This window comes from Typopeltis vanoorti, chromosome 22 (assembly GCF_054136105.1).
Source record: "Typopeltis vanoorti isolate ZY-2024b chromosome 22, IOZ_Tvanoo_1.0, whole genome shotgun sequence".
In the NCBI taxonomy this organism is placed as follows: Eukaryota; Metazoa; Arthropoda; class Arachnida; order Uropygi; family Thelyphonidae; genus Typopeltis; species Typopeltis vanoorti.
The window spans coordinates 15,323,194-15,350,411 of NC_143570.1; the positions used below are offsets into that span (position 1 = coordinate 15,323,194).

At 35.1% G+C, this 27,218-nt stretch overlaps 1 protein-coding gene across 1 annotated transcript in view; it reads right to left on the bottom strand.

The window, feature by feature from the left end:
- Vha100-1 (V-type ATPase subunit a family protein Vha100-1) overlaps window positions 1-27,218 on the bottom strand; it is a 233,903-nt gene that overhangs the window by 34,823 nt on the left and 171,862 nt on the right. The window contains exons 15-16 of the mRNA XM_090412379.1: window positions 20,481-20,703; window positions 8,736-8,843 (exon numbers count right to left, since the gene is read on the bottom strand). Coding sequence (XP_090268505.1) covers window positions 8,736-8,843; window positions 20,481-20,703 — 331 coding nt within the window. The remainder of the gene's footprint in view (window positions 1-8,735; window positions 8,844-20,480; window positions 20,704-27,218) is intronic.

The window sequence follows — 27,218 nt, forward strand, 5'->3', positions numbered from 1 at the left end:
TTCAATTTAGTCAGGGAACCTTACAGACTTCTAGGGGATTTATTTAGAAGTATAATATCATCTGCATAAAGCAAGGAGCTGACATTAACATCTCCAATTTTGGTATCAGGTTAGTACCACTTTCCTTCATAACGTAATCCATATAGGTAATGAATAACAGAGGAGATAACGCACATCCTTGTCTGACACCAGATTTAACATTAAACCATCTTCCTGTACTTATTTTAATTCTAACTGCTGACCTACAACTCAAATAAGACTAAGTGTTGCTTGATGTAATGATCCACTGATACTACAACAACTGTAGCATTTTGAATAGCTTCTCTCTTGGCACCTTGTCATATGCTTTTTCCAGATCTACAAAACTTAAATACAGATCTTTGTTATATTCCCATGACTTTTCAACTATTTGTCGTAAAGTGAATATCTGATCCTGACAGTCTCTATTTGGCCTGAATCCAGCTTGTTCCTCACCAAGCTTCTTTTCCACATTCCTTCTCAACCGTTTCTCAAGTATACTGGCATAAATCTTACCAGGAACAATCAGTAGAGAAATACCTCTGTAATTCTCACAATCAGTTTTATTTCACTTTTTATATATGGGTACCATGAGAGCTCTACTCCAATCATCTGGAATTCGTCCTTCTGTCCAGGCCCTCTGAACTATGCAGTGTAGCCACTGTAAAACTTTTATACCTCCATACTTGAGCATTTCTGGTCTAATATCATATACTGCAGCTGCCTTTCCACATTTGAGACTTTTGATGGCTTTTTCTACTTCAAGTATGAACATGTATTCCTGATTGTATGCCTGGTCAGTGTTTTTTATCACTATGCTGTCATCACTGCTAGTTTCATTAAGCAATTTTTCAAAGTAATTACTCCATACTTCAAGGATTTCTTTTCCTCCAGTTTTCATATCACCTTTATCATCTCTAATTCCTTTAACAGCACTCTTTCCTCCATTTCTGAGCTTCTTCAACAACCTCCAGAATATCTTGCCGCCTTCTTAATATTTATTTTCTATGTTCTTACCAAAGTCTTCCCATGACTTTTGATTAGCTAGTTTTACACAGTGTTTAGCTTTCTTACATTTGTCTCTGTATTCTCTAAGAGCACAAGCTGACTTATTTGCCAGGAACATTTGATATGCTTTCTTCTTTTCCTTCACTGCCTCTTTAACTTCCTGTATCCACCAGGGAGTTCTGATATTTATATCCTTGCAGACAACCTCACTACATGCCTCTCTGGCAGAATCAATGTTTTCTTCAGAGTGTGCCATTGAATCTCCAAGGTTTGATTCTTGTTCTCAAACTCTTTCATTTTTTCTTGAATAATGTTTGTATACTTTAGTCTACAGTTCACATCTGAGAGCTTCTCTACTTTTATTCGTTTTAAAACTTTCTTGCATGTTCTTCTTTTCAATATGAAATTCAATGTTATTCTGCTTAAGACTAAATGGTGATTACTTCCAATTTCAAATCCTCTGTACACTCTCGTGTCCTGTACCAGAGAGAAAACATCGCTATCAACAATAACATAGTCAATGAGACTTTTCTTATTCCCTGCCTCTTCTCTCCATGTGAATTGGTGCACATTTTTATGTTGGAACATGGTGTTAGTAATAACCAGTCCATGTCTTGAGCAGAAATCCAACAGGTATTTGCCATTATTATTAGCTTTGCTCTTTTCTCCAAATTTTTCCAGAATATTTTTGTATGTCTGACAGTTATTTCCTACTCTGCTATTTAGATCCCCAACAAGGACCAACTTTTCATTTTTAATTCTGTCAGTTGCTTTTTCTAAAGCCTCAAAAAATTCCTCCACTTCTATCTTAGGAGAACCTTCTGTGGGACCACAGACACAAATAAGTCTCATTGTCCATTTCCCCATTCTGATATTTGCCCACATCACTCTACTTGAAATTGCCTGCCATTCAAGAAGATTAGCCTCTTATTTAGTGTTGAATAGTATGGCTACTCCTTTTCCTTAATTGTCATTGCCTGAATATAACATTTTGTATTTATTGCTCAGAAAGAGCTCACCAGTTATGGTTTTTTTTTGTTTCAGTCACCCCTATTAAGTTGATCTGGTACTTATCTAATTCCTCAGCTAGCTCCATTTCTTTGCCATTCAGGCTTCTTATGTTGATAGTACCGATCTTCAATTCTGGCGATATTGAGCTGGGGTGTGTTTTAGGATTTGTTCCAGTAGCTAACTTTTTGTTGTTCGCCCTGGTTCCCTTGCAAAAACAACGAGGGCCTTGTTTAACCAGGCAACGCCCCAGCCAATTAAGAAATTTTGTCATGTTGTACCATCACATTTTGTATTTTGGTTTAAGCCAATAAGAATACAATTTGGTCGGCTAAATCCCAGATTGCCAGCCCATCCTCATTCATTCAGTATCCAGGTAGATACTCAACAGGGTGCACCACGAGAAGGTGAGGATTGAACATTAAGTCAGAAGCCCTGGTCAGTTCTCTGCATTCCTTTAATGCAGAGAACTGACTATGTGGAGGTCTCCTCTCAGTTATACAGTAGAATGTGATGGGTTTAAATAAGACTTGTACAGCTCTTATGTAATCGGGGGGGGGTTTAACATATTACTCAACAAAATTGAAAATTATATTCCTGTCTTTATGCTTTACCCAAGCATACATAAAGACAGGAATTTGATATAGCCATCTGTCTCCACATGCTTTAGGCATGTGGAGACAGATGGCTATATCAAATTAGCCTGGTATTCCATAATGCACACGCTTTTTTTTTTTATACGTGCCCTATGTTATTTAATTAATGCAACTATCTATTTCTTATGTACCATTAGCACATCCCCCCCCCCCCCCACTGTTGTGAATAAGTAAATGTTACTTATTATAATACACAACAAACATTCAAGTTTAAATATTGCTTCACTCTTTTTCTCCCTAACAATGTCCTCATAAGAAAATATCTATGAATGAATTCTCCTCCCATGCAGTGACCATTATTTACTTTATAAGATAGCCTTTTAAAATTGTGGGTTTTAGTTTGAATTAAAGCTGAAACAAAGAAGACCAGTATATTATTACATATGTTAACAGATATATTCTTTCTGGAGAGGTCTGCTTTTTTTGGGGGTATGAAAAACTAAATTTAAAAGCAGTACATATAAACATGAACATGTAATAATTAATGTAAAGTAACATAATACAGTATAAATAATATAAGAATGATTAGATAATCTAGAAACTCTTCTCTGTGGTTGTTTTATAAACCACTTTGTATCTATATCCCCCTGAAGACATTCATAAATCATCCGTGTCCACAATGGGAATTGAACTCACGGTCATCTGGAAAACAAATATAACATCTCAGGCAACCAGCAGACATGCATTTTAAGTAGCTGTTTTTTTTTATTTCATTTTTTTTTAAATTTAAGCACGTGCCTAATGAGCTTTATTCTTTATTAAATGTTTCTTTTAATTCTGATGTAATTATGAAATAATTATTCTGTATTAAATACTTCTTATTCTCATATAATTTACACTTTTATTTCATTATACCAGTTCATTATATCTATTGGTTTAATAATGTCTAATGATGCCCATTCAAAAAAAAAAAAAAAAAAAAAAGATTTTTCAGATAAGAAACAGCAACTTATCATCAAAAAATCAACTAATGCCTTTTATTCTCATAGAGGGAGTAGACGAGGCCATTTTAGCCCTATCTAACTTTTGGAGACTTAGAAGCATCTCCACTGCCTTCTCATGGTCCCTAATTCTAACACTGTTTACTATTTGAGATCGATTAACTAGGCAACTGGCCAAAAAAAGGCTTAGTAAAAACTCCTGTAGTTGGTGACTAGAACAGAATTTATGACGCTCTTTCTTTGGATGGTCTAGGCATAGATAGCAAAAGTGACTTCCACTGAGCTACACAGGCACTGCAACTTAACATTTAGTCCATTATTTTTAGATTAAAAAAAAAAAAAAAAAAAATTCAGACTACAAAAAATCAGTATTAATTTACTGTAATTTTTTGAGTCATAAGAGCAGGCAGCTGACATATTCAAGCAATAATAATCAAGGAAAGGAAGGAAGTAGCATTAGCATTCAACATCAAACATGAAGATAAACTTCTTGATTGGAAGACAGTTTCAAGTAGAGTTATGTGGGCAAACCTCAAAAGGGGGAAAGAGAAAGTGAAACTTATTTGTGCCTCTGGTCCCATGGAAGTTCCCATAAGGAAGACCTGGAGGAATTTTTGAGTTATTTGAGCAGGAAGCTGACAAAGAAAATTGAAAAAGTGGTCCTTGTTGGAGATCTAACACAAAGTAGGAAATGAAATCCACCGGGCAAATAGAAATGTTTTGGGAAAATTTGAAGAAAAGGACAAGGTTAATAATAATGGTAAGTAACTCCTGAATTTCTGTTCAGGATATGGACTAGTTATTACTAATATCATGTTCAACATAAAGATGTGCACAAGTTCAAGTGGAGAGTCAACACAAGAAACAAGAAAAGCCTCACTGACTATGTCATTCAGGATATTGATATTTTCATGTTGGTTCAGGATATAACAGTGTACAGAGGATATGAAATTCTAAGTGACCATCAATTACTTTTAAGTAGGATAAAAATGAATATCACATTGAAAAGAATTGTATGTAAGAAAGTTTTTAAAAAAATTAAAGGTGAGCAACTTCTACAAGTTAACAGTACTCAACTATACAAACATTACTGAAGAAAAAAATGAATCAGTTTGAAAATAAGAACCAAACCTTGGAGTCTCAGTGGAAAATTCTGAAGTAAACATTGATTCAGCTAGAGAGGCATGTGGTGAAGTTAATTGCAAGGATAAAAAAATAAAAACACCATAGTGGAACCAAGAAGTTCTTAGCATATAAGTTGGCAGATGCCCTAAAAGAATACAGACAAAAATGTAACAGAGGTATGTTACGTGTAGAAGTAGCTAAACAAGTCATGGAAAAACTTTGGTAAGAATAACATAACAGTAAATATCAGGAAGGTGGCAAAATGTTTTGGAGGCTACTGAAAAAAAACTTAGAAATAGGGGAAAGAGTACTATAAAAGGAATCAAAGATGATAAAGGTGACATGAAAAATGATAACCTAGATATCTGGAGTAATTACTTTGAAAGACAAATTATTATTATCATTTATGTGGGTACTCCATGGAGTGAAAAGACTCATCACAGGAGACCCACATTACCCATTAAACAATACCTATCATCTCCTAAACTCATTCACTGTTGGGGGTGCTCACAACCACCTCTGGCAATCCATTCCACTCATTCACCACCTCTAAGTAAAGAACCTTATCTGCATATCCTTAATAACCACACTATTAGACAACTTCCAAGTGTGACTCCTCATTTTCTCCCAACTCCCCCATGTATTTAAAAAATTCTTGTGTTTCTATTATATCCCCTCTCCTCTGCCTGTCAGCTAAACTCTACAACCCACATATCTTCAATCTATCCACATAGGGAACTTTCTACAGACCTATCACGAGCATGGGCACTAGTCTCTGGATCCTCTCCACTTCCCTGTCCCCTAGAAATGCAGGTGACCAAATCTGTACACAGTAGTCAACATGTGGTTGGATCAGTCTCATAAAGAGGGATAATAATGTCTATCTTTAGTTGTCAATGCATTATTCAGCATCCAAGTAATCCTCTGAGCTATTTCGCCAACTCTTGTAATAAGTCCTCTGAATTTCAAATCTCTATCCGTCATCACCCCAAGATCAATTTCCTGTAATCTGGTACCATCAATGTGATACGAAGGATGTAACCCTTTCATACCAAAGTGCATTGCCTTAAATTTTACAACACCGAATTGACAATCATTTTCCTTTGCCCACACTGCCAACTTATTTAAGTTATCCTGCAAGATGTCTATATCACCTTTATCAACTACTGCCCAGTTTTGCATCATCAGCAAACATTAATATCCCCTCTCCTCAAATCTTCCACTATATCATTAATGCACAAATTAAATAGTGGTCTTAGTACCAAGCCCTGGGACACTCCAGTAGTCACCCTAATTTGCCTTGATTTCACTCCAGCACCCAAAGATACCCAAATATTCAAAGAGGACCAAGCGCCTTTTTTGCCATAAGGAGAACATAAGGAGAATTTCAGTTCAAGGTACAAAAATCAATAATTTATGATTTGCAGATACATTATTAAAAAAAATGAACTAGAAAAAAGTGCTAAAGTTAAAAGAAGTAGTCATGGTTAAGAATTTAGAGAGACAAAACACGTGTTAAAATAAATACTTTACTTAATACTAAGAAAGTGACAAAAGAAAGAATTAAATGAAGAAGGAAAGAGATATGGGTTGATAATGAACATCGAAAAAAACTATTTGGAGAGAAGAGGATGAAAAGCAAATAAAGATCAGACATGATTTATACCATAAAAATAGAAAAGAGAGTAAGATCTTGTATAACTAAAGCAAACCTATAGGCACTAAGCAAGATATGGAAAAGTAAATTAGTGAGCCTTGCCACAAAGCTGAGACTGCTGGACACAGGCATTCACAGGTGCTCTCTGTGGTTATGAGACATGAGTAATAGTCAAAGACCAAGATGAATACTGAAATTTGAAAGAACAGAAAGATTCTACAAACTGGATGATGCAAAAGGTAATGAATGAATGAAGAACTGCATAGAAAAAGTAAACTGCAAAGGTAATCCAATATAGAAAGTAATTCTAAGGAAACTGAAGCTTTTGGATATATCGACATGATGGATAACAGCAGAAAGATCAAAATGTGGTGTTTAGTATAATGAATGGCCAAGATGAGAGTAGACAGATGTGAGGGAGTGGTGTGGAAAGAGTTGACAGGATTTGAATCACCTGGCAACGAATGATAAAAACTGGATGAGATACTGATGATAATGACCTATGTTTTTTTTTTCCTCAATAGCCTCCTCTCCTGGCTGCCTTCTTCTGTGGATAAGTGGTCTCCTGTTTTCCTTCCAGGTGTGTACCAAGTTTGCTATGATCTCTATGCTGGATAGAATGGGCATTCCATGAAAAGAGAAAGGGAGATTGTAAGAACACTAGTCTTATATCACTTATAAAAATTTGAGCAATCTGGTTTAGCACAGTGTACTTGACATTGACCAACAGAATCTTCTGGACAAGAACTTGCCTACTTCATTGGTGTCACTTGGGCTTTGGTACCACATTTAAACACTTGTTCAAAGAGTACTGAAGCCTAATAATGCCCAAATTTAAATCTGAGCAACTCCTTGTCAAAAAGTTAGGGAAAGTCTCATTCTAATCAATAGTTTTTTTTTTTTTTTCAAACCATAAATCATTATAATACATCTTGTCTGCTGTATCTCAGTATGCTAGCATGCAGCTGATTTTTAAAAAAAATTATTGTTCTACCTTGTATCTGTTACTTTCAGATTGAAATATCAGTCGAAGTTTTATTAATTTCATACATATTCTTGTGTCTACATGTTTTAAAAAACCTTCGATATGTCACAAATGCCACTGAAAATACTTCTGAAATCAGCAACTCCCCCCCCCCCCCACTTCTATACAGTATTCTACATTCTATCCCTGTGGGATAGACAGGGATAGAATGTAGAATACTGTATACTTCTATCCACACTCTGTTAATGAACTTTCCTTAATGTTTATTTTTGTCAACGGATGCTAACTAATGTCAAAAATTCCTCACCATTCTTCCTGATAACATCTATCATTAATATACATTAATGATAGATATTATATGCATTGCTATATCCTCCCTGTATACCCACATTATAGCTATTTATCCATGATTTTTAGTGATGACTGCAAATTAAATATGGAAATAGATAATAAAATAAGTTGGAGCCAATCAAATTTATATGGAAGAAGAGACAGAAATCAACCATAACATCAAGTTCCTCACACCCTATGGATCTGAGAGTTAGATTAACAAAAACATGTGATATTACAATGGTTATCACAGGTACAAAACTGCTAAGAAAAATGAGCATCCCATAGTTACAGAAGACATCTATGGCAGAGTCATATTATAAATTAAGATATTAGGAAAGAAAACTGGCATTAATAATATTCAAAAAGTTTAAATATGAATATAAACATTCTAAACATAATTCTAAAGTATATTCTAAACAAAACAGGATGAAAAATTAACAAAGCAAGCATCTAAAGCACAAATAACAGATTTATTTGGAAGAAAGTTGCTGATTGGAAACTACCCAAATCTTATTTTTTGGGCTATCAGTTTCTGGTACACCCCCCTCCCTTAAAGCATACAACAGAAAATTATTATACCAGTCTTTCATTAATATTTTGATTAATGTTCAAACATTCTTCAGTACTGAAATGCTGATATTAATAATTCTTTATTCTGAATAGATATAATCATTGGTGATGACAACAAAAAAAATTAAAATACAGTCAACTCATTATACCAAACTTGTTTGGACTAAAAGAATAATAGTCTGTTAGTGAATTTTCTTTAAAATGGTAAATCTATAAGAATGGCCAAGACTTTTCAGCAGTTTGCTATACTGAGTGAGTTTGTTAATAGTGTGTGTTAATAATAATAATAATAAATTATTATTATTATTAACATTTGACCTCCATGGAGTCAGACTCATCGTACAATAAAGTATTATAAAGATGATCTGTAAGTTTTTGTAATTTATCTTGAACAAAAATTCTTAATACATTACTTATAACAAAGTAAAACATACCAGTCGTGGTCTTTTAAGCCATTGCCGATGCAGCAGGATAGGTTTTACCAGAAGCATCCATGGAACACATATAAAAGCAATTACAACCAAAAATCCTTGAAATCCAGGCTGAAATAACATTTCACAGGTTTAAGTTAGAAAGATATATTGTGTACATGTAAATAAATATTTTATATCTATTAATTTGTTGCAGAATACAAGTTTGTTTAATGGAGTTTTCCATAAATTATAATACAAAAATGAGTAACAAAACAAATAAAAATTAATGAAATTAAACTCTTAGCCTACCTACAGTACAAAAAAGTTAGTGAACCATAGATTAACCTTTTGAGAGAGTCAAAACAGTCAAAAGTCAAAGAATGTTTATTATTATTATTTTTTTTAAATATCAATGCATATGTACGAGAGAGAAAAAACCTATAGCACAGAGATGTGCGAGGTGTAAGTGGGAAAGAACTCTTAGAGTTGAAGGTTACAGCTGTTGGGAAACATTTCAGGTAGATCGAATAAAAAAAAAGGAGGTTGACTATGTCTGCAATTTAACTGAAAAAGGATGTTCGACAGCTGTTGCATTAACAGGCCCAAAAGGAATTGGAGAAAAAAATGATGGTTGCCAGTTCAGTAGAGCAGCCCATCTGAGACAGAAAATGAAGTCAGTGAGAAGGGATCAAGCATTTTCAGGGAGGTTTTAGATGCAACACCCAAACATGCAAACAGTATTCAAAGAATGGCTGATTTGGGATTTGTATTTAGTAACTGAATGGGTGACATCTTGAGCAGAAAGAATGCCTAATTTTTTTTTTACAGGCAGAGAAAGTTATTGATAATGATGTGTTTATACAAGTAGAGGATGGTAATAAATGTTAATCCAATGAGAGAAAGAAAGAGAGATCAGATCCTATCTGATATACAAACTCTTACTAAGAGTTTGTATAATAAGGTAGATGAGCTGAAATCGCTTTTATGCAAGAAAGAGAACATTACATTTTGGTAGCATTGAAGTAGCCATGTTGTCCTCATCCCACTGAAGGATAGTATGAGATAGTGCAATTGGAGAAATGTCACTGGGACCAGAAAGTTTTTAATGTGTAGATTATTTAGTATTCCTCTGATGTCTTTTTGTAGAAAAATCACAGGAGGCACATAGTACTTAGAGATTTGCCCTAGTCATATATAAAGGAGTTGGAGAAAAAGAGTGATACAGCAAGAACTTCCCCATTTGGTCAGTGGTGTTGGAAAATGGAACCAGTTGAATTTATTATCATATATATAATTTATAAATTACAATACACTATTATTAGTATAATGAATTATATTCACTATGTAATAGCTATGAAAAAAAGGAAGCCAGTTGGAGTTGTGAATATTAAGACCACTTAATATTCTGCAAGGATAGCAAGATGACATCACTAATTGGATAGAGTACAGAAACCATCATAAATATGAAGGTGAAAAGGTGGTTTTCAGAATTTGGAGAGTGATAAATACAGCAGTTGAATTTTATTAAATATCAAAAGTAAGCTCTATGCAGAGAATGTCAAAAGTAAATTTTAAATTAGACATTCCCCAGCAAAGCGAAGTTGGATCTCATAAAGACACAAGTGTGCCACCCTTGTGGAAATCATGCACTGCAAATTTGGACAGTGAAAGTGGACTGTGGTTATTATAGCAATTTGGTTTTCTGTCAGAAGGAGGTTGGAAGTTTATTTTGCACTTGGTTAGACTATAATAAATTTAGTTTAATCCTTTATCCAAGTGTAAGCAAACAAAGTTTGCACCTGAAAATATCTTCAGGACTGAGGTAAGGAGGTACAACACTAGGCAACTCGCAGCAAAGGTGGACCAAGCTCTCATCACTCCTTGTCTCATTATCTCCCATAATGCAAAGCACATCTCCTTGCAGACATGTATACTGCTATGCATTAAGGGAAGGGCCACTACCCAGACCGGTTTCGACTTTTATTGAGGTCTTGTCAGTGGGAGGCAGACCCAACCTTACCTCAGTCCTGAAGATCGTTTCAGGTGCAAACTTTGTTTGCTTAAACTTGGATAAAGGATTAAACTAAATTTATTATAGTCAAAAGTAGGATGTCTGGTCATAATGGTTTTTCACATTCACTGTACCATTGATGTTGGTAACATGGATGTGAAAGGGTTTTTGAGGGAGATTTATATCGGTCACAAGGGATAGAGTATGGACATGCAGTGTGATATTGTTGTACACAAGAAAAATACATGAGAATAACTATTCTCCTCATTGCTCTCTATTATGTTTGGAAGCCTGAAGAAGTTGTGGATGCCAAAAATCCATAGATTTCTGGTTTCCCTTTCCATGCAGATAGAAGGAACATAAACCAGAACCCCTGCTAAGGAAGTCAAGCATGGCATTCACCACTTCAAGCTGAGTGGTGGTGAAATGTGTCTACTACTGCAAAGCAATTTAAGTATTCCCTATTTTACCAGTCTCAAGCCATTAATGAACAAGTAACACATAATATACAGCCTCTCTCATCAAATCCACCTTCTTGTGGTGTGGCTGTTTCTGTACAAGGGGCTATGGTATGCCTAGTGACCATCCTCACTGCAAAAAGATACATTTCAGGTTCGAGGAAATGTCAATTAGACCTATATAAATGTATATGACCCTCACTGCCCTGTGGAACATCCTGCTTATGAGGCCTGAAGTGGCAGTACCATAATCAAGCTTCTGAAGAGTCCCGGTTTCTGTTATCTCCTCTCTCTCTTCTTCATGCAATGAGTGATATCCTTGGCATACCAAACATACTTAGAAACTAAAAACTATCTCCATTTCAAGGGTACACTGGGCTGCAGACTAGTTTTCATATAGTACATGGGTCCAAACCTGTCAGCAATTAGGAGGCTTTTCAATCAGCCAGCACACAATCTTGCTGCTACATATTCCAAGTCATGCCTTGAGAGGCAATTCAAGTAGTGGTATGTGGAGGGTATTGCTGAGGCTGGTTAATTCCATGTGAAATTAAATTAATGTTAGGAATTTTTTAATTAATGAATGTTAGGAAGCCATTTTTATTCAACAGATGAGATCTACAGAATTTCCACAATTTTGAGGGTTTAAAAATTAATTATAGCTTATTTTATTATTGTCCAAATTCTGATTTTTTAAAAAATGCTCATTGTGTGTGCTTTTAGATTTATTTGCATTTTTGGACAAACAACCCCCCCCCCCCCCCAATAGTGGCTTTAGGTGTTCAGGGTGCACTTTTTCACCATTTTGTATTCTTCCCTGAAAGCCCTTGGTCAAATCCACAAATGTTCATTTATACATTGTGTGTTTTATTTTCTAGACACCATTCAGAATGTCTTCCCTTCTCCAACTTTAACTAAGCTGGAAGAGATGCGCTAAACTGTTTACTGTCAGTAATAATTTAACACAAATTGTTCACCAACTCACGAATTCCCAATAATTCTCACATTCTCTTAACACTCTGGATCTTTTCTTAGCTGGTTCTTCCTTCAAATATACTGTTGAAGTTAGCTCTCCTCTCAGCAAGGCTGACTATAACTCTGTCCATGTTTCATTTTCTACAGTTCATCCTTCTCCCAGTCAATCTCAGCCTCATGTCCTGTGGCACTACAATGATGCCAATTGGGATGATCTTTGGGATTTTATTTATACCCTGTTCCCAAGGTTTGATTATTGCTTCTACTCTTCTGATCCAATAACAAATTATTCTTTACTGGGAGAAGTTCTTTTGTCCATTGCCCCTTATCCAAACTGCAGTTCTCCAATAATTGTGGCAAAACAGTCCAAGCCAAAAATTCAGCATATGCCCAATAGTTAAAGACAAAAACTCAGCCTCTCATTCAATTTATACTATAGTTTATAATATCTGCAAAAAATCTAAAGCTGACTTCATAAGGCCCGCACTACGCTCGTCTCCTGTTCAAATGGCAGTCGAGTCCTCTAGTCCCTCAAGGTTGTGGGACAACTTCTGTCCTTCCATGTTTCCACCTCTTATATCCTACTAGTACAACAATGGTAATTGAAGATAAAGAGAGAACTTGGAATCAATTTTTTTCTCCAACTCTTGTATAGATGACCCAGGCAAATCGCTCACTATTGCACAAACAATTCACAGTGTGCCTCCTTTGAAATTTCACCAGGACACCAGGAAAATACTCATTAGCCTTGATACCAATAAGTCTTGTAGCCCCTGATAGTATTCCTCCAGTTGTATTAAAAGCATGTGCTCCAAAACTTATACCTATATTACCTATATTGTATTGTCTCTTCGAGCTCTCATACTCATCTGGCATCTAGCCTACAGCTTAGAAAGCTTTTTATTCAGATTAAAAAAAAATCAAGCTTCAAACTAATCTCCCTATTACTCTAATTTCAATACTCTCAAAAATAACGGAAAAAGGATTTAGCTGCTTCACTACTTGGAAACTTGCCAATTACTTAGTAATCACAAATATGGATTCCTTCACTCATGTTCCACAGCCGATCTCCTAACGAACCTCATATCAATAAACTCATTTCTTCTTTTAACAACTTTAAGCTCTGATTTCATCAGAAGTGGGAATCCATAGAGTTTAGGTAGCTCTTGATTATGTTGTCTTCTCCATTTAACTGTTGTATTATCTCTTACAGGGTCAAAGATTTTTCTGAGGATTTTATATTTGTGCTCTAGGTTTCTGCTCCATATAAAACAATGGATCTAATTATTGCCTCGCATATTTCTATTTTAATTCTGATTGATAGAAATTTGGAAGATAATATGATGGTGAATCTATTAGAAGTATGTATCCTAGTTTGTTGTATTTCTAAAACTAATTTTATTATTTTGAGTAATCAATGTTTTAAGGTATTTGAAGGAAGTGGTCTTTTTAATTTTCAGGTTAACGATGGCAAACTGGTCATTTACCCCTTTTTATCCTGGTTTATTTGTAATTCTAGTTTTTCAACAGAAGTTTTAAGTTTTCTGAATGTTATTATTCTAATGTCTTCAGCAATTTCTCCAACTAAGCATATCATCTGCATATCCTAATATTTATTCTACTTGTGTTATCTTTTATCATTTCTGAAATACATTTTTTTTAAGCTAAGTTAAATAGGATAGATCAAGTTCATTTAATGCTCTCCAAAGGCAGTCTATGAATTTTATCATATGCTTTTCTAAACTCTATAAATAAAATATCGACCTGCTGATTATATTCCCATTTTTATCTCTAATATTTGTCTTAGCATAAAAATCTGATCAACTGTGGACCTATTTTTTCAGAATACTGCTTGATATTTATCAATATTTTCTTCACATATGGTGAGATTCTTTTTAGTAAAATATTAAGATAAAATTTTGTACCCTGCAGACAGGAGCAATAATTCCTTGTAATTTTACATTCATTTTCTGTAGTTAATTCATTACCACATTTGATAAATTCAACTACTATGTCATCGGTAATTGTCTTTGAGTTGCTTTGTACCTTCTTTTACTTTGAGTAGAAGATGATAGCAAACATTTCTGGGTGAGAGCTATGATAAGTTTTCTATTTCAAGTCTCAGCAGGTTTGTTGCAGTTTAAGAGGTTGATAAAGTACTCTACTTGTCTGCTATTTCATCTCTAGTATTTATGGGCTACAGTTTGCCCACAAATATTGTTTTTGAATGTGGATCCGTTTTTTTTTTTTTTCTTGGTTTCTAATTTCATGGGAAATTTTTCTTTAGAAATTGAATATTAGATAGCTTAAGCCAATTACGTTTTTTTGCTGTATTTTATTTTGAATTCCTATAGAGTTTTTTCCTACTACTGTTATGCTATCCTTGATATGGATTCAGCATTAAAATTTTTAATAATTTTTATTCTCTTTCAACTGCTTATTTTTCAATTTTTGTTTTAATTCAATCTCATAATTTCTTCTCTTCTCTGTTTTATCTAGTTTTTGTCAATGTTGCATCTCAGATGATTCACATGCGCTGAAAAATATTTTTGACTTTAAGAATAACACCAATTAGAAAACTGTCACAACCACACTCAGCTTCTCTGTAACTGATTATTGTAGATATGATGATTCCTATTTAATTATATGTATATCAATCAGGAGATTTCAACATTTGTTTGTTTGTATACATTCTTCATCATAAATATTGTGTATAGTGCTGCTTATTATTAATTTTCTAAATGTGGTCAAATTAATCAATCATTCTCTATTAATATTCATTTTTCTCCATGGAGGCTTTGACTTCCATTAATTTTTTTTTTTTTTTTTTTTTTTTTTTTTTTACAGATTTCTTCTTTTCCAATTTTTTGCTGAAATCTCCTAATGAGATAATTATATCCTTTTGTGGAATTTAAGGATTAATTCAATTTTTCATAGAATTCATCTTTTATTTCCTCTTCTGCAGTTGCATGTACATTTAAGTTATCTTCAATCATTTTGCTCATAATCTTAGCTTGCTCATTCTTTCATTATTATTATTATTCAGGCCTCAATGGAGTCAAAAGACTCATCGCGGGAGGTCCTTCCTAAGAAAACACAAAGTCTATCATACCACTCCTTGAACTCACTGACTGTTCTCGCTCTCACCACTCCATCAGGCAATGCATTCCACGGTTCAACCACCCTCCATGCAAAGAAACCAACTCCTCACCCTCTTGCTCACAGTTTCCTTTCGTAACTTCCAGGGATGGCCTCTTGTCATCACTCCTTCCTGCTGTTCAACCAAGCGAAAGAACTCTCCAGTGTCAACCCTGTAACCACCTCTCAACAGTTTGTCTCAATCATATCACCTCTCCTTCTTCTATCCACCAAACTCTGCAGTCCATTCCCTCAGCCGATCCTCATAATTATCGTTGTACAGTCCTGAAACCATCTTTGTTATCCGCCTTTGTACCCTTTCCACAGTTAATTTATCCCCTTCAAATCCTGGGGACCAGATCTGAGAACAATAGTCCAAGTGTGGTCTGATCAGGGTCTTATACAACGGAATGATAACTGTTTTATCTCTGTAGGTCAGTGTACCTTCCCATAATTGCAACAATCCTCTGTGTTACCTTCGCCACCTTTGCAATATGTCCCCTAAATTTCAGGTTTCTATCAATCATCAACCCCAGATCTCTTGTCTCCCCTACTTCCTCCAGTATAGCTCCTCTCATAGAATATGCAGTGTCCCATCGATGTTTCCCAAACCTCAAGACCTTACATTTTGCTGCTTTAAACCGACACCCCCCCATTCATTTGCCCATCTATCTAGCTTATTCAAATCCTCTTGCAGGGCTACTGCATCTGCACTATTACTAATAATCCTTCCCAGCTTCGCATCATCTGCAAATAAATGAATATCCCGTTGCAATCCACTGATAATGTCATTGATATAAAGGTTAAACAATATAGGTCCCAGTACTGAGCCCTGTGGGACCCCACTCGTAGCCCTCTGCTTTCTTGAAACTGCCCCACCATACACAATTCTCTGATACCTATTGGACAGCCAATCCTGAATCCAGTTGACCAATCTGACATCCAGACCCATGTGCTACAACTTAAATATCAGCTTATCATGTGGCACCCTGTCAAATGCCTTCCCTAAGTCTAGGAAAATGGCAGTATATGCCTTTCCCTCATCTAATGCTCTTGTAACTTTATCATAAAAGGCTAGCATATTGCTAAAACAAGAGCACCCCTTCACAAATCCATGTTAACTCTCACTGATAACATTACCCTCATCTGTCCAATGCTGTACGGTCCTTCACTACTTTCTCCAAGATCTTACTAACTACTAATGACACACACAAACTGGTCTATAATTAGACACTTCTAGTCTGCTCCCACCCTTATGCAATGGCACTATCTTACCTCGCTTCCATTCCATGGGCACCTTTCCAGCAGCCAGACTTTCATTGAAAAGTCAGGTCAAAGGTACTGTCAGTTCCCTAGCACATTCTCTCAAAACTCGTGGTGAAATACCATCCAGTCCCACAGCTTTACTGACATCCAGAGTACTCAGTATTTGAAACACACTCTCCTCCTGTACCTCTAAACCTCAAACCTGCCCTATCCCTCTAGCATTAAAACTGACTCCTCCAGGATGAAATACTCCAATAAAGTGTTCATTGAACAATTCTACTATGTCTGCTACATCAGTCACTCTATTCCCATTTTTATCCCACAATATCATTCTTCCATAGTCATTTCTCCTCCTACTGGCCACATATCTAAAAAAAAAAAATTCCTTAGGATTTTCTTTGGATCTTAGGGCTAATCTCCTCTCATATTCTGGTTTTGTCTTCCTTACCATACTAGTCACTCTTCTGGCCTGTGTCTTATACTCTTCATGTATCTTCTCTTCTCCTGTTTCCTGATATCTCTTCCACAGCCTCTTTTTCGCATGCAATTCCTGTTTAATGTTATTTGTCATCCACTTTACTCCAAATTTTGTTCTCTTGTTCACTCGTGGTATACAATTCACCATTGTTGCTAACAAATATTCCTTCATAATTTCCAATGCACTAATGATATCCGGCCTTCCAATTCCTGCCTCCATGAAACTTCCCCAAGTTGATGTCTTAGACTATTATAATCACCTGCCTTATAATTCCACATACGTTCCCATCTCTTTGATGCTCCTGCATGTCCATTCATTTTCCAAGTCAAAACCATATGGTCACTGTCTCCAACTTGTGGGAGAGACGTCATCTCAGTTATTATCAACTCTTCTGATGCTATAACCAAATCCAAAACTCTTGAACCTCTTGTTCCCTCTATTACACGTTGCCTAAGACATTTGTCCCTCAAGAATTCTAGAAATTCCATTCCCTTATTGATACATGCATCTTCCTCTCCCCAGTTTATACTACTGTAGTTAAAATCTCCCATAACAATCATTCTTCTTGCACTTGCCAAACTCAACTGTCTAAACATTTCCTGGTCCCCACTCTCTGTACTCCTGGGTCTGCAGCAACACCCCACTAAATATCCTGTCTTGCCCACCTCTACCTCACACCATATGCTTTCAAAATCATTAGTGTCACTGCCTTCCAAAGTCTCCACTCTTAGAGGACATAGGTCGTCACTTATCATAAGCAGTACTCCACCACCACACTTTCCCTTCCTATCCTGCTGAAAAATGCTGTACCCAGCGTCTTCTATTCCTGTTATTATATCTTCTGTCAACCACGTCTCAGTGATCCCAATAATTTTTGGCTAAGCTGATGCTATCTGCGCCACCAATTCCTCTCCCTTATTCCAGATACTCCTGGCATTAGTATATAGCATATAAATGCAGTTGTTTCTATACCCAGCATTATCCCCTCTAAACTCCACTGGGCTCAGCGTTACCTGATGTCGTCCCCCTTCTCCCAAGTACCCATTCCCACAAGAGGCTACCCCTGCTACACACTGACTTTTTCAGAACAGCAATCTCTCCAGATGCCTCCATCCTTCCTTATTCAAATGTAAGTGGTCTCTTGCATACAATTCCTCTCTGTCCTCAAACGTACTCCAAGCATCTACATATTCCAGTCCTCTCTCGTCATACATTCTAGCTATTATGTCATTCAACATTACCGCTCTTCTGCTCAGTTCGTCATTATCATACCTAGGCAACACACACACACACAATCTTTCCTCTCCGTGTCTTCTTTCATACCACCTCAAGCAAAAATCTCATATCTCTCGCTGCCCTATTTACACCACCACTCAAGTCATTTGTTCCCACCATCACAATCATCTCATCCACGCTTTCCATCATTCCTCCTGGCAAACACTCCTCATGCATCCTATCTTGAACACCACGGATCATTGAGTCCCCATACATATACCTCTTACCTACTGTTTCCATTTTCTCCTCTTCTAGCACTGCCATACCTCTCTCTCATATTTCCATTCTCTCCTCCTCTAGCACTCCCATGCTTCTCTCTCATTCCGTCTCTCCTACTGTTTCCATTCTCTCCTCTTCTAGCACTTCCATACCTCTCTCTCTCTCTCTCTCTCTCCTGTTTCCGTGGACAGAGCATGTTTTTTGTCTTCATTAAAAGATTTAAATTCCATTACATATATTGATACTTTTTTCCTGAAAACAAAACCCATTCCAAATTCATGTTTGAGTTATTTCCACCATAAAGTAGTAAAAGGTTGTCTTTCTTCAAATTATTTTTCTATGTCCACCTTGTCTTGTACTGCTACTATATCAATTTTATATCTACTTAATTCATGTGTAAGTTGCTGAAATGCAATTGGTCTCTTTTAGAAGCCTATGCAACAAAAACACTCCTAGTTAAAACTGAAGCATCTCAACCACGATACAAAGTATCTAAAGATCATTTAACGCTTTCATTAGGAAGAAGCAGAAGGCGACTTTAAACTTAAGCCTATGTTAGTTTATGGTGCGCAAAATACAAGATCTAACATTATTGAAGAAATCAGCACAATTGGAAAAAAACTTGCATTTAATGAACTAGATAATGAAAAGGTAAGAAACTTGCTCAATTCCCATTCAGAACAGTTAAGTGAGAATGATCTCCTTCAACTAGAACAAGGTTTCCCAAACTTTTTTTTTTTTTCCCATGGCCCAGTTATTTTCATACTTCATCTTCATGACCCACTAAAATTTTTATGGCCAATAGATAAAATAAAACAGATTTGAATGTTCATAGAGTTATTTTATGCGAATAAAGAGACTGTGAAATGTAGACATGGACAGAGCGTGTTTTTTTGTCTTTACTAATTAAATTATTCATTCATTAGTTCTGATTAAATGCCATTTACTTGTATTTTAGAGTTTCATGAAAAAAGGAAAACCCAAAAACGAAACAAACACCTAGGTTTTCGAGAGTTTTTTTTAGGCAACCCAGCATTCAGCTTTCGTTTCCCACCATTTGGGAAACACTGAACTAGAAGAAGAGTGTGCATATGAAGAAGATAAGGAGTGTGAACAAGAAGAGAATGTTACTACTAAGAAGTTAACTGCAAAAGAACTTGAGCTAGTTTTCAATCACAATGAGCATGCTAAGGAAATTTTGTTTGATGCTGATCCTGATATGGAATGAAACTTCAAAAGTCCACCAAAATCTTGATAAAGTGATTGTCAGCTATCGCAAATTGCATGACAAGATGAAAAAGTTGAGCACTATTCAAACATCTTTATTTAATTTTTTTGAAAAAAAAAATAGTTCAATCAAATATTTAGACAGTAAATAAAAGTTTAAGCAATTGATTTTTATTAACTTTGATGATTTTATCCTCTAATATAGCTTATAATTTTTTTTCAAATTTACACTAACTGATGGATGAATTATAATTATCCCTATTGTTTATTGTATTTGCTTAGTGCACATTAATTGATGGATTAATTAATTGCAGTAAGCAAGGTTTTCCTGTATTACTAACTTTCTGGTCTTCCAAAAGCATATATTATGGCCCAAGGTGGGAATTAAATTACTTTCCATCAATAGAGACAAGTTTTGTTTATATCTATAGATATCCTATTTGACTTTATTAATCAACTGCTGATTAAAAACAAATCCACATAAGTTACCAAAAACAATGGTATAAACACAGACTGTTTAACATAATTAAGTCACACTAATGACAGTTATTTGTCAAACCTCAGATGGTTAAGGGAAATAAACACAGAATTAGAGACAAGAAAATATTTATGAAGGTCACACCAATAACTTCTGCATATTAATACAAATAAAACTATTATAAGTTACAGTACCGATTATCAAGTAATGATTTTGTTAAATGAATTCTTTTTTTCCTTACCTGTCCACCATACATTGGTTCCAGGTAGCAAGGACTGTCAGGATATTTAAAGAGAAACATGTTAATTAGCATGATAAGTAAACTGCTGGCACAACTGGCATTGGAAGCATCAAACATCATCCACTTAGCAAATATAAGTAGTACAAGATATCCAAAGATAGACACTAAAAAGATTATCTGAGGTATAAACTCACAGAAAATGTTCATAGGTTGCACAAAATACCTAAAAAAGAAAGTAAGGGAAAAATTTAACATATCAATTTATAATAATAATAATAATCAGCATAAAATACACATATAACATGTACACACGTCCCTTCTATCCTCAAAATGCAAGGAGAGAAAGGAAAAGGGGGTGGGAGGAATGATGATGATAACAGGTGAATTATACCCGCATAAAGTGGAGATGTGAGATGTAAATAGTGACAATGGTATGAGGTGGAGGTTGACAGGAAGACATTGGTGATGAAGAAATTGATAAGTAACTTGGGTTAGTAAACAATGGAATATTATGGGCGATTTTAATTACTGCAATATAGAATGGAATGAAGAGACAGCATTTGGGAATAAGAAAAATGAATTTCTTGAACAACAACTATCTTAGGCAGTAAGTAAGAAGGGTGAATGAGGATCAAGTTTTAGATTCACTACAAGGTTAGTGAATGTGAAAAGCTTAGGAAATGGCTTGGAGCTATAGAAGAAATGAGGAGTTAAGTGGGAGGAAGATAAATACTGTGTAGGAACTGACCAAAAGATATTTAACAACATCAGTGTCCAAATGTATTCCTAAGGTCACAAGGCTGAATAAGGTAGGCATCAAATAGATGAATGAATGAAGGGATTACAAAATTTAAAAGATACTATGCAGGCAGCACAAGATGAATACTGGTAACAATCAATTGCATGATGCATATAAAGAAGAAGCCATGAAGGTGGTAAGAACAGCAAAACTACAATAGTTTTGCTGTTCTTACCAACAATCATTAATTTGAGCAGAAATTAACAAATCAGGCCAAGAAAAACCTTACAGAGTTTTTCAGATATGTGGTAAGTAGAAGGAAGAATGAATATGGTAAGTTGGTGTTAATGGATGAAGATGGTGTAATGTTAACTGCTGTAGAGGACATAGTTGAGATATTTAAGGAACAATTTATAAGGATGTTTCATCCTCATCAGGCTGAAATCATGAGAAGCTCGAGTGTAGAGGAAATAGGAGAGGATTGCTTAATTGTAAGTGAGCAGGAGGTATATGAGAGAATAAATAAGATTGATGTCAATAATCAAATATGATTTGATGACATATCACCACATGTCTTAAGAGAGTTAAAAGCAGCATTGGCATACCTATTTAATAAGAATCTTGCAAACAGCACAGTTCCCAAAAGAGAGTGGAATGAAGGTAAAATTGTTCCATTACATGAAGGTGATAAGACTGTGGCTACAAATTATAGGCCAATCTGCATATCTGGAGTTGTGGTTAAAATATTTGAGAGATTAGTGGTGAACTAGGATAGAGAAATATTCTTTATGATTGTCAGCATGGATTTGTTAAAGGGAGATCATGATTTACCAACTTACACTTATGTACTACAACAAGTACATAAGTATAACTTTTGCAATTTGCAAAAGATTCCTTCACAAACTTTCCCATCATCCTCCCTCTCAACAATATGATGTAATAAAAAAAAACACCAACCCATAGAGCTTATAATCTTTGTTACAATGACACATTTCTTGTAACAGAACTCAATCATATACACCACACTTTTCTATCTAACGGTTACAGTTCCCACATTATCAAAAACATAATCATTTCCCCAATTCACGCCCTTCTCTTCAGAAAGATTTCAGTAATGCTATCACCATCCCCTATGTCCAAGGCATATCAGAAAGAAAAAAAAAAATCCAGAATCTGAAAGAAATACAACCTCTGCACCACTTTCAAGCCTCACTTAAAATTAGCTACTCTTATCCAGTTCCTTTTTCCTGCAAGTTAGCCTACTATGGACAGACAGGAAGATCACCATCTGAATGGAAGAACATAAAAAAATACATCTGCAGTGATGACTATGGGCAATCTGGTCTTGCTGACCATGCTTTGGATACAGCTCAGAGAAACAATTGGAAAAAGACTATCATGCTCCATCACAGTAAATTCGGAAGATAAGGACTATTTTTTAGAATCTGCTCTTAAAAATCATCCTAATTTAAATAAATATGGTTGCATAAAACTTCCAAAAATACAGGAAACACGAATCCTTCGAGATCCCAGTTTACATCCTAGGCTGTCAACAGGTATATGCAGAAATAAAGAGGTTATGATTCTATTGTATAAGTTCCCAGTATACATCCTGGGCTACCAACAGGTGTTCATAGAGGGTGCTCATCTAGTTAGGACTCTAGTTCTTTTGTCCACGTGTTTTAGTAAGTTTTGTGCTGCCTTTTTGTGTGTGCGTGTCTTAAAGGTCTCATTTTGTACTCTCTGATGATGTCTCTGTAACTGAGATGAAATATTGGAAGCATTAAATACTACTTTTAATCCTTTCCTAGTGCTGTTTCACTCCATTCAACTTTTATTATGAGCACTAAAAATGGTTCCTAAATAACTGAAATATTTTTCTTGTTCCAAAAGTTCTTCATTGTAAATTTTCACATTTCTGCCTATTTTCTCATCTGTCATAATAACAGTTAATCAGTCTTTAATATTTATACTGGATTTATTAAAAATCTAACATCTGCAAAGAGTAAAGGACCAAGTTGAATATAGCTAGACAAGAGGAATGGTACACCATTACACTTTTAAAATTTGTTAAAACTATTGACAGGATACAGCATGGAAGGCTGCTGAAAAAGTTGGAGGATATGGGACTAGATTAAAAACTATTCATTTGGATAAGAGGATGGTTGACTGATCTGAACAGTGGTGTATAGGGTAGAGATGTAAGTCTGCAAGATAGTGTGAACAAATTCATAAAGATATGCCAGGTGTGTGAATGATATGTGGCCTCCTTTGATAAATCCATGACTTCCTGGAGGTTTCTAGTAATAATAATAAATATATAATAAAAATAATATTAGTTTTTTTGAAATATCATTTGCCACTTTCCTTCATGATCCATATAAACGAAATGGACTTCCATATAAATGGAAGTTAACATTCTGAATTTCAAACATTTTTAGTAGGATATCATCAACTGCCTTTCCATATTTCAATATATATATATCATCCCCCTGCCCCTTCCATATGAAATGTACTGCAAACTACATTTTTCCTTTGGATATATTCTACCACTGTTATACCTTGGATGTGTTATATCATATACAAAAGAAGCTGACATTTACATCAAAATTTCAAATTTTCTAGAGAAATAGAGAATTTTCTAGAAAATTCTAGAGAATTTTCATAACAGAAATGATCAATAATATTTTCAAACCTAACCAAGTTCAAAAGCATACAAGAATAAGAGTTTTGGCAAGACCTTCTCCACTTTACGGAAGTGAATTATGGACCATAAAACTTAAGCACAGAAATACATAAACTAAAAATAGACTCAGTATTGGACAAAGTATATGAATACTGAAAGAAGTATTTGAACATATTGAAGAATGGACAATTAAAGACTATTCTTCCCCCCCAATGCTCCGATACCACTCAGTTCGATGATACAGAAGTCAGGGATGACCAACGAAAAGATGGAAAGAGACCAAAACAGGCCACTGGGCCTAAATCTTTGAAAGTATGATGATGACATAAATGCTTGTATATTGTTTAATAAGTTTATCTGTGTAATTACCACAGACATCCAAGAATGTTATCTTCTGTTAGGTTTTTCAACTTTCAGAACCTTTACTGCTTTCATTTAAATACTTTTCCCTAACTTAAGTTTCTTTATTTTTATAGTCTTTAAGGATATACATAATTTACTTGTTAGAAACTTGATGGCAATTTTCAGGATTGCCTACAAATTGAGTCTACCCCAAAATTCTCAATTTTCTGTCTTTCCGCACTGCTTCACTTGATGAATCAATGTTTTCTTCAAATTTTACCAGAGTCTCTAAGGATTTTGTCCTTTAACTCCCTTTTCCAATGATATTTGCAAGTCTACATTTACCTCTGAAGACTTAATTCTTTGAAAAACATATACATATTTTCTTTTCAATATGATACCCATTTCTATCATGCTCTAAATGGTGATTACTTCGTGTTTCAAATCCTCTATATACTCTTATATCTGAAATTTGTGTGAAGTTATAGCTATCAAACAACAGAGTTGATAAGCCTGCTAATTTCTTGTGTGTTTCCTCCATATGAATTTTATGCACATCATCATGTTGGAACATGGTGTTAGCAATGATTCATATTATGGACTGATCTCCAGTATATGTTTAACATTATTAACCTTGCTCTGTTAACTGAATTTTACTACATCTGTGTTTGGAATTTATTTCTTACTTTGCTCTATAGCTCTCCAACAAGAACCAGCTTTTGCTTTATCAGCAGTCCTCTCTGATGAGATCAAAAATTTAGTTTCCTACTAGATCCATTTGTAGCATAATAAGAACAAATACATCTTGTTTAATTTCCCATTTTGAAATTTTTCCACATTACTTAACCTGAAATTTCCTTTTATTCAAGAAGTTTGTCATTAGTCATGAATGGGCAAGTGTTGGCATCTTACTTTTCTACATGGTGGTTTTTCAGAACTAACTACTCAAAGTGACCAGTACTAAATATTAAACATATAGTAGTGGTATTATAAGAATATAATGATTCTGTATGACCAATGTTATTCTCTTTCTCATTTTGTTGGATTGCCTTTTGTCTATTTTTCTATATTGTGGAAATGACTTGCACTTTCAGTTTACTAATAATTGGAAATGCTTATAATATAAAACCTTTTCAGTTTGGCAGTTTCAAAATGCACCAAACTGTTTGGTGCCTTCTTGAAAGACCAATTCATGGAAGTTTTTAAAGTCTAATCCAATAAGCAAAGCAGTGGTCTCAAACCAGGCAATGAAATTCATTTCCCACTGAAAAACTAACATTCACAAAACATTCACGTCCAAAGTGGAATTCTAATTTACTTATCACAATCTACTTAGTTAACCAGGATGGTGGTTTGATACAGCTTCATGATTTTATGCCGATAATTATTTCCAATAGCAGTCCTGCTTCTCCACAGACACTTTTGATTAAGTTTTCTCTCTCAACATAATTTGCCTCATTTCTCCCCCTCCCCACAAAGAGACATATTGGTGAATGATAACACCCCACTTTTTTGATAATATCCTCTTCATGAGGAGGAAGCTCTTTTTTTTTTTTTTTGATGTTATTAATGATTCCACTGAATGCAAAAAAAAACAAAAAAACAAGAAATTTAATACCAAGAAAAATGAAAAATAGATTCAAAAATAAAATCCCACCAATAGCCATCATGACTAGTGTGTGTGTGTGTGTGTGTGTGTGTGTGTGTGTGTGTATATATATATCAGTATTTGCATATTCCTAGTATTATGCAAATACTGACATATACTAGTCATGATGGCTATTAGTGGGGTTTTATTTTTGAATCTATTTTTTATTTTTTCTTGGTATTATATTTCTTTTTTCCTTGATTATATTTTTCATGAGATACAAACCTGTAGGTTAGAATTACATTATGTATTAACAAGGCAGATTGGGGAGTGGGGGGGAGGGATACTTATTATGAAGTAAAGCAAATTAGTGCACACAAACTGCACTACATTAACAAAAAAGCAACTGAACAGATTTTTGTTCTACAAGATGCACCAGAACCATAAGGTACACAAAGTGCAAACTACAAAATACAGTATGCCAGAAAAACAATTAACAGAATTTAGCAAACTTGAAACAATTTTCAGTGTGTGAAGTTTAGGATTGCACTCCGAGGGTTCATTCTGGCATTTTTAAAATGCTATATTTAAATACCCTATTCAATCATCCTCAGCCTTCTCCATAGATCCACTAAGGTGATAGTATTTTGAATTGCAAGGGGGAAAAGGTGGGGGGGAAGTGCCACAAAATAATATTAATAAATGGAGCACACAGAAATATCTACAGTGTAGTCACTGTAGATATTTCTGAGGCTTTTGATCAAGTCTCACAAGGGCCATTCGCCAACTTACCATCATTATGGTTAATTATCCACCCTTTGCAATTGGACTGTCAATCTCTTTGGTCATTCACTGCATATCACAGTGGATGGCTTCCTTTCTCAGATTTCTCCCCTAATACCAGAGGACTCCATGCTTTCATTATGCTTTTCCTATTCATAAACGGCCGATCAATAACCTCAAATCCTATCCACAATTTTGATGATACATGTCCATCTTTTTCAATTGTGTAGACTTTTTGGAAAAAGTTTTGATCTGAAGGATACTGACTTTTTGGTGAAGCTGTATATTTCTTACAAACCCTGGTATTAAACATTATTCATAAAATTTTTTTTTTGGATTGTCTGTAGTTTGCTAATGTTTGAATCTGTTGTGTGACTCCAAGCAGGTGGGCCATACATCAGGAATGGTTAGATCAGCATCTTGTGTAGCAGCAATTTAAGTTTTGTGCTTAGCTGGCTATGACAATTCAGGTAATGAGTAGAGCTACTGCACTGCCCTATTTGTTTTTGAGGAGACATAATCGATATGAGTTGTAGTGTGAAGCCTTTTATCTAGCTGTACCCCTACGTATTTGGCTGGTGGCCGCCATGTAACGGGGGA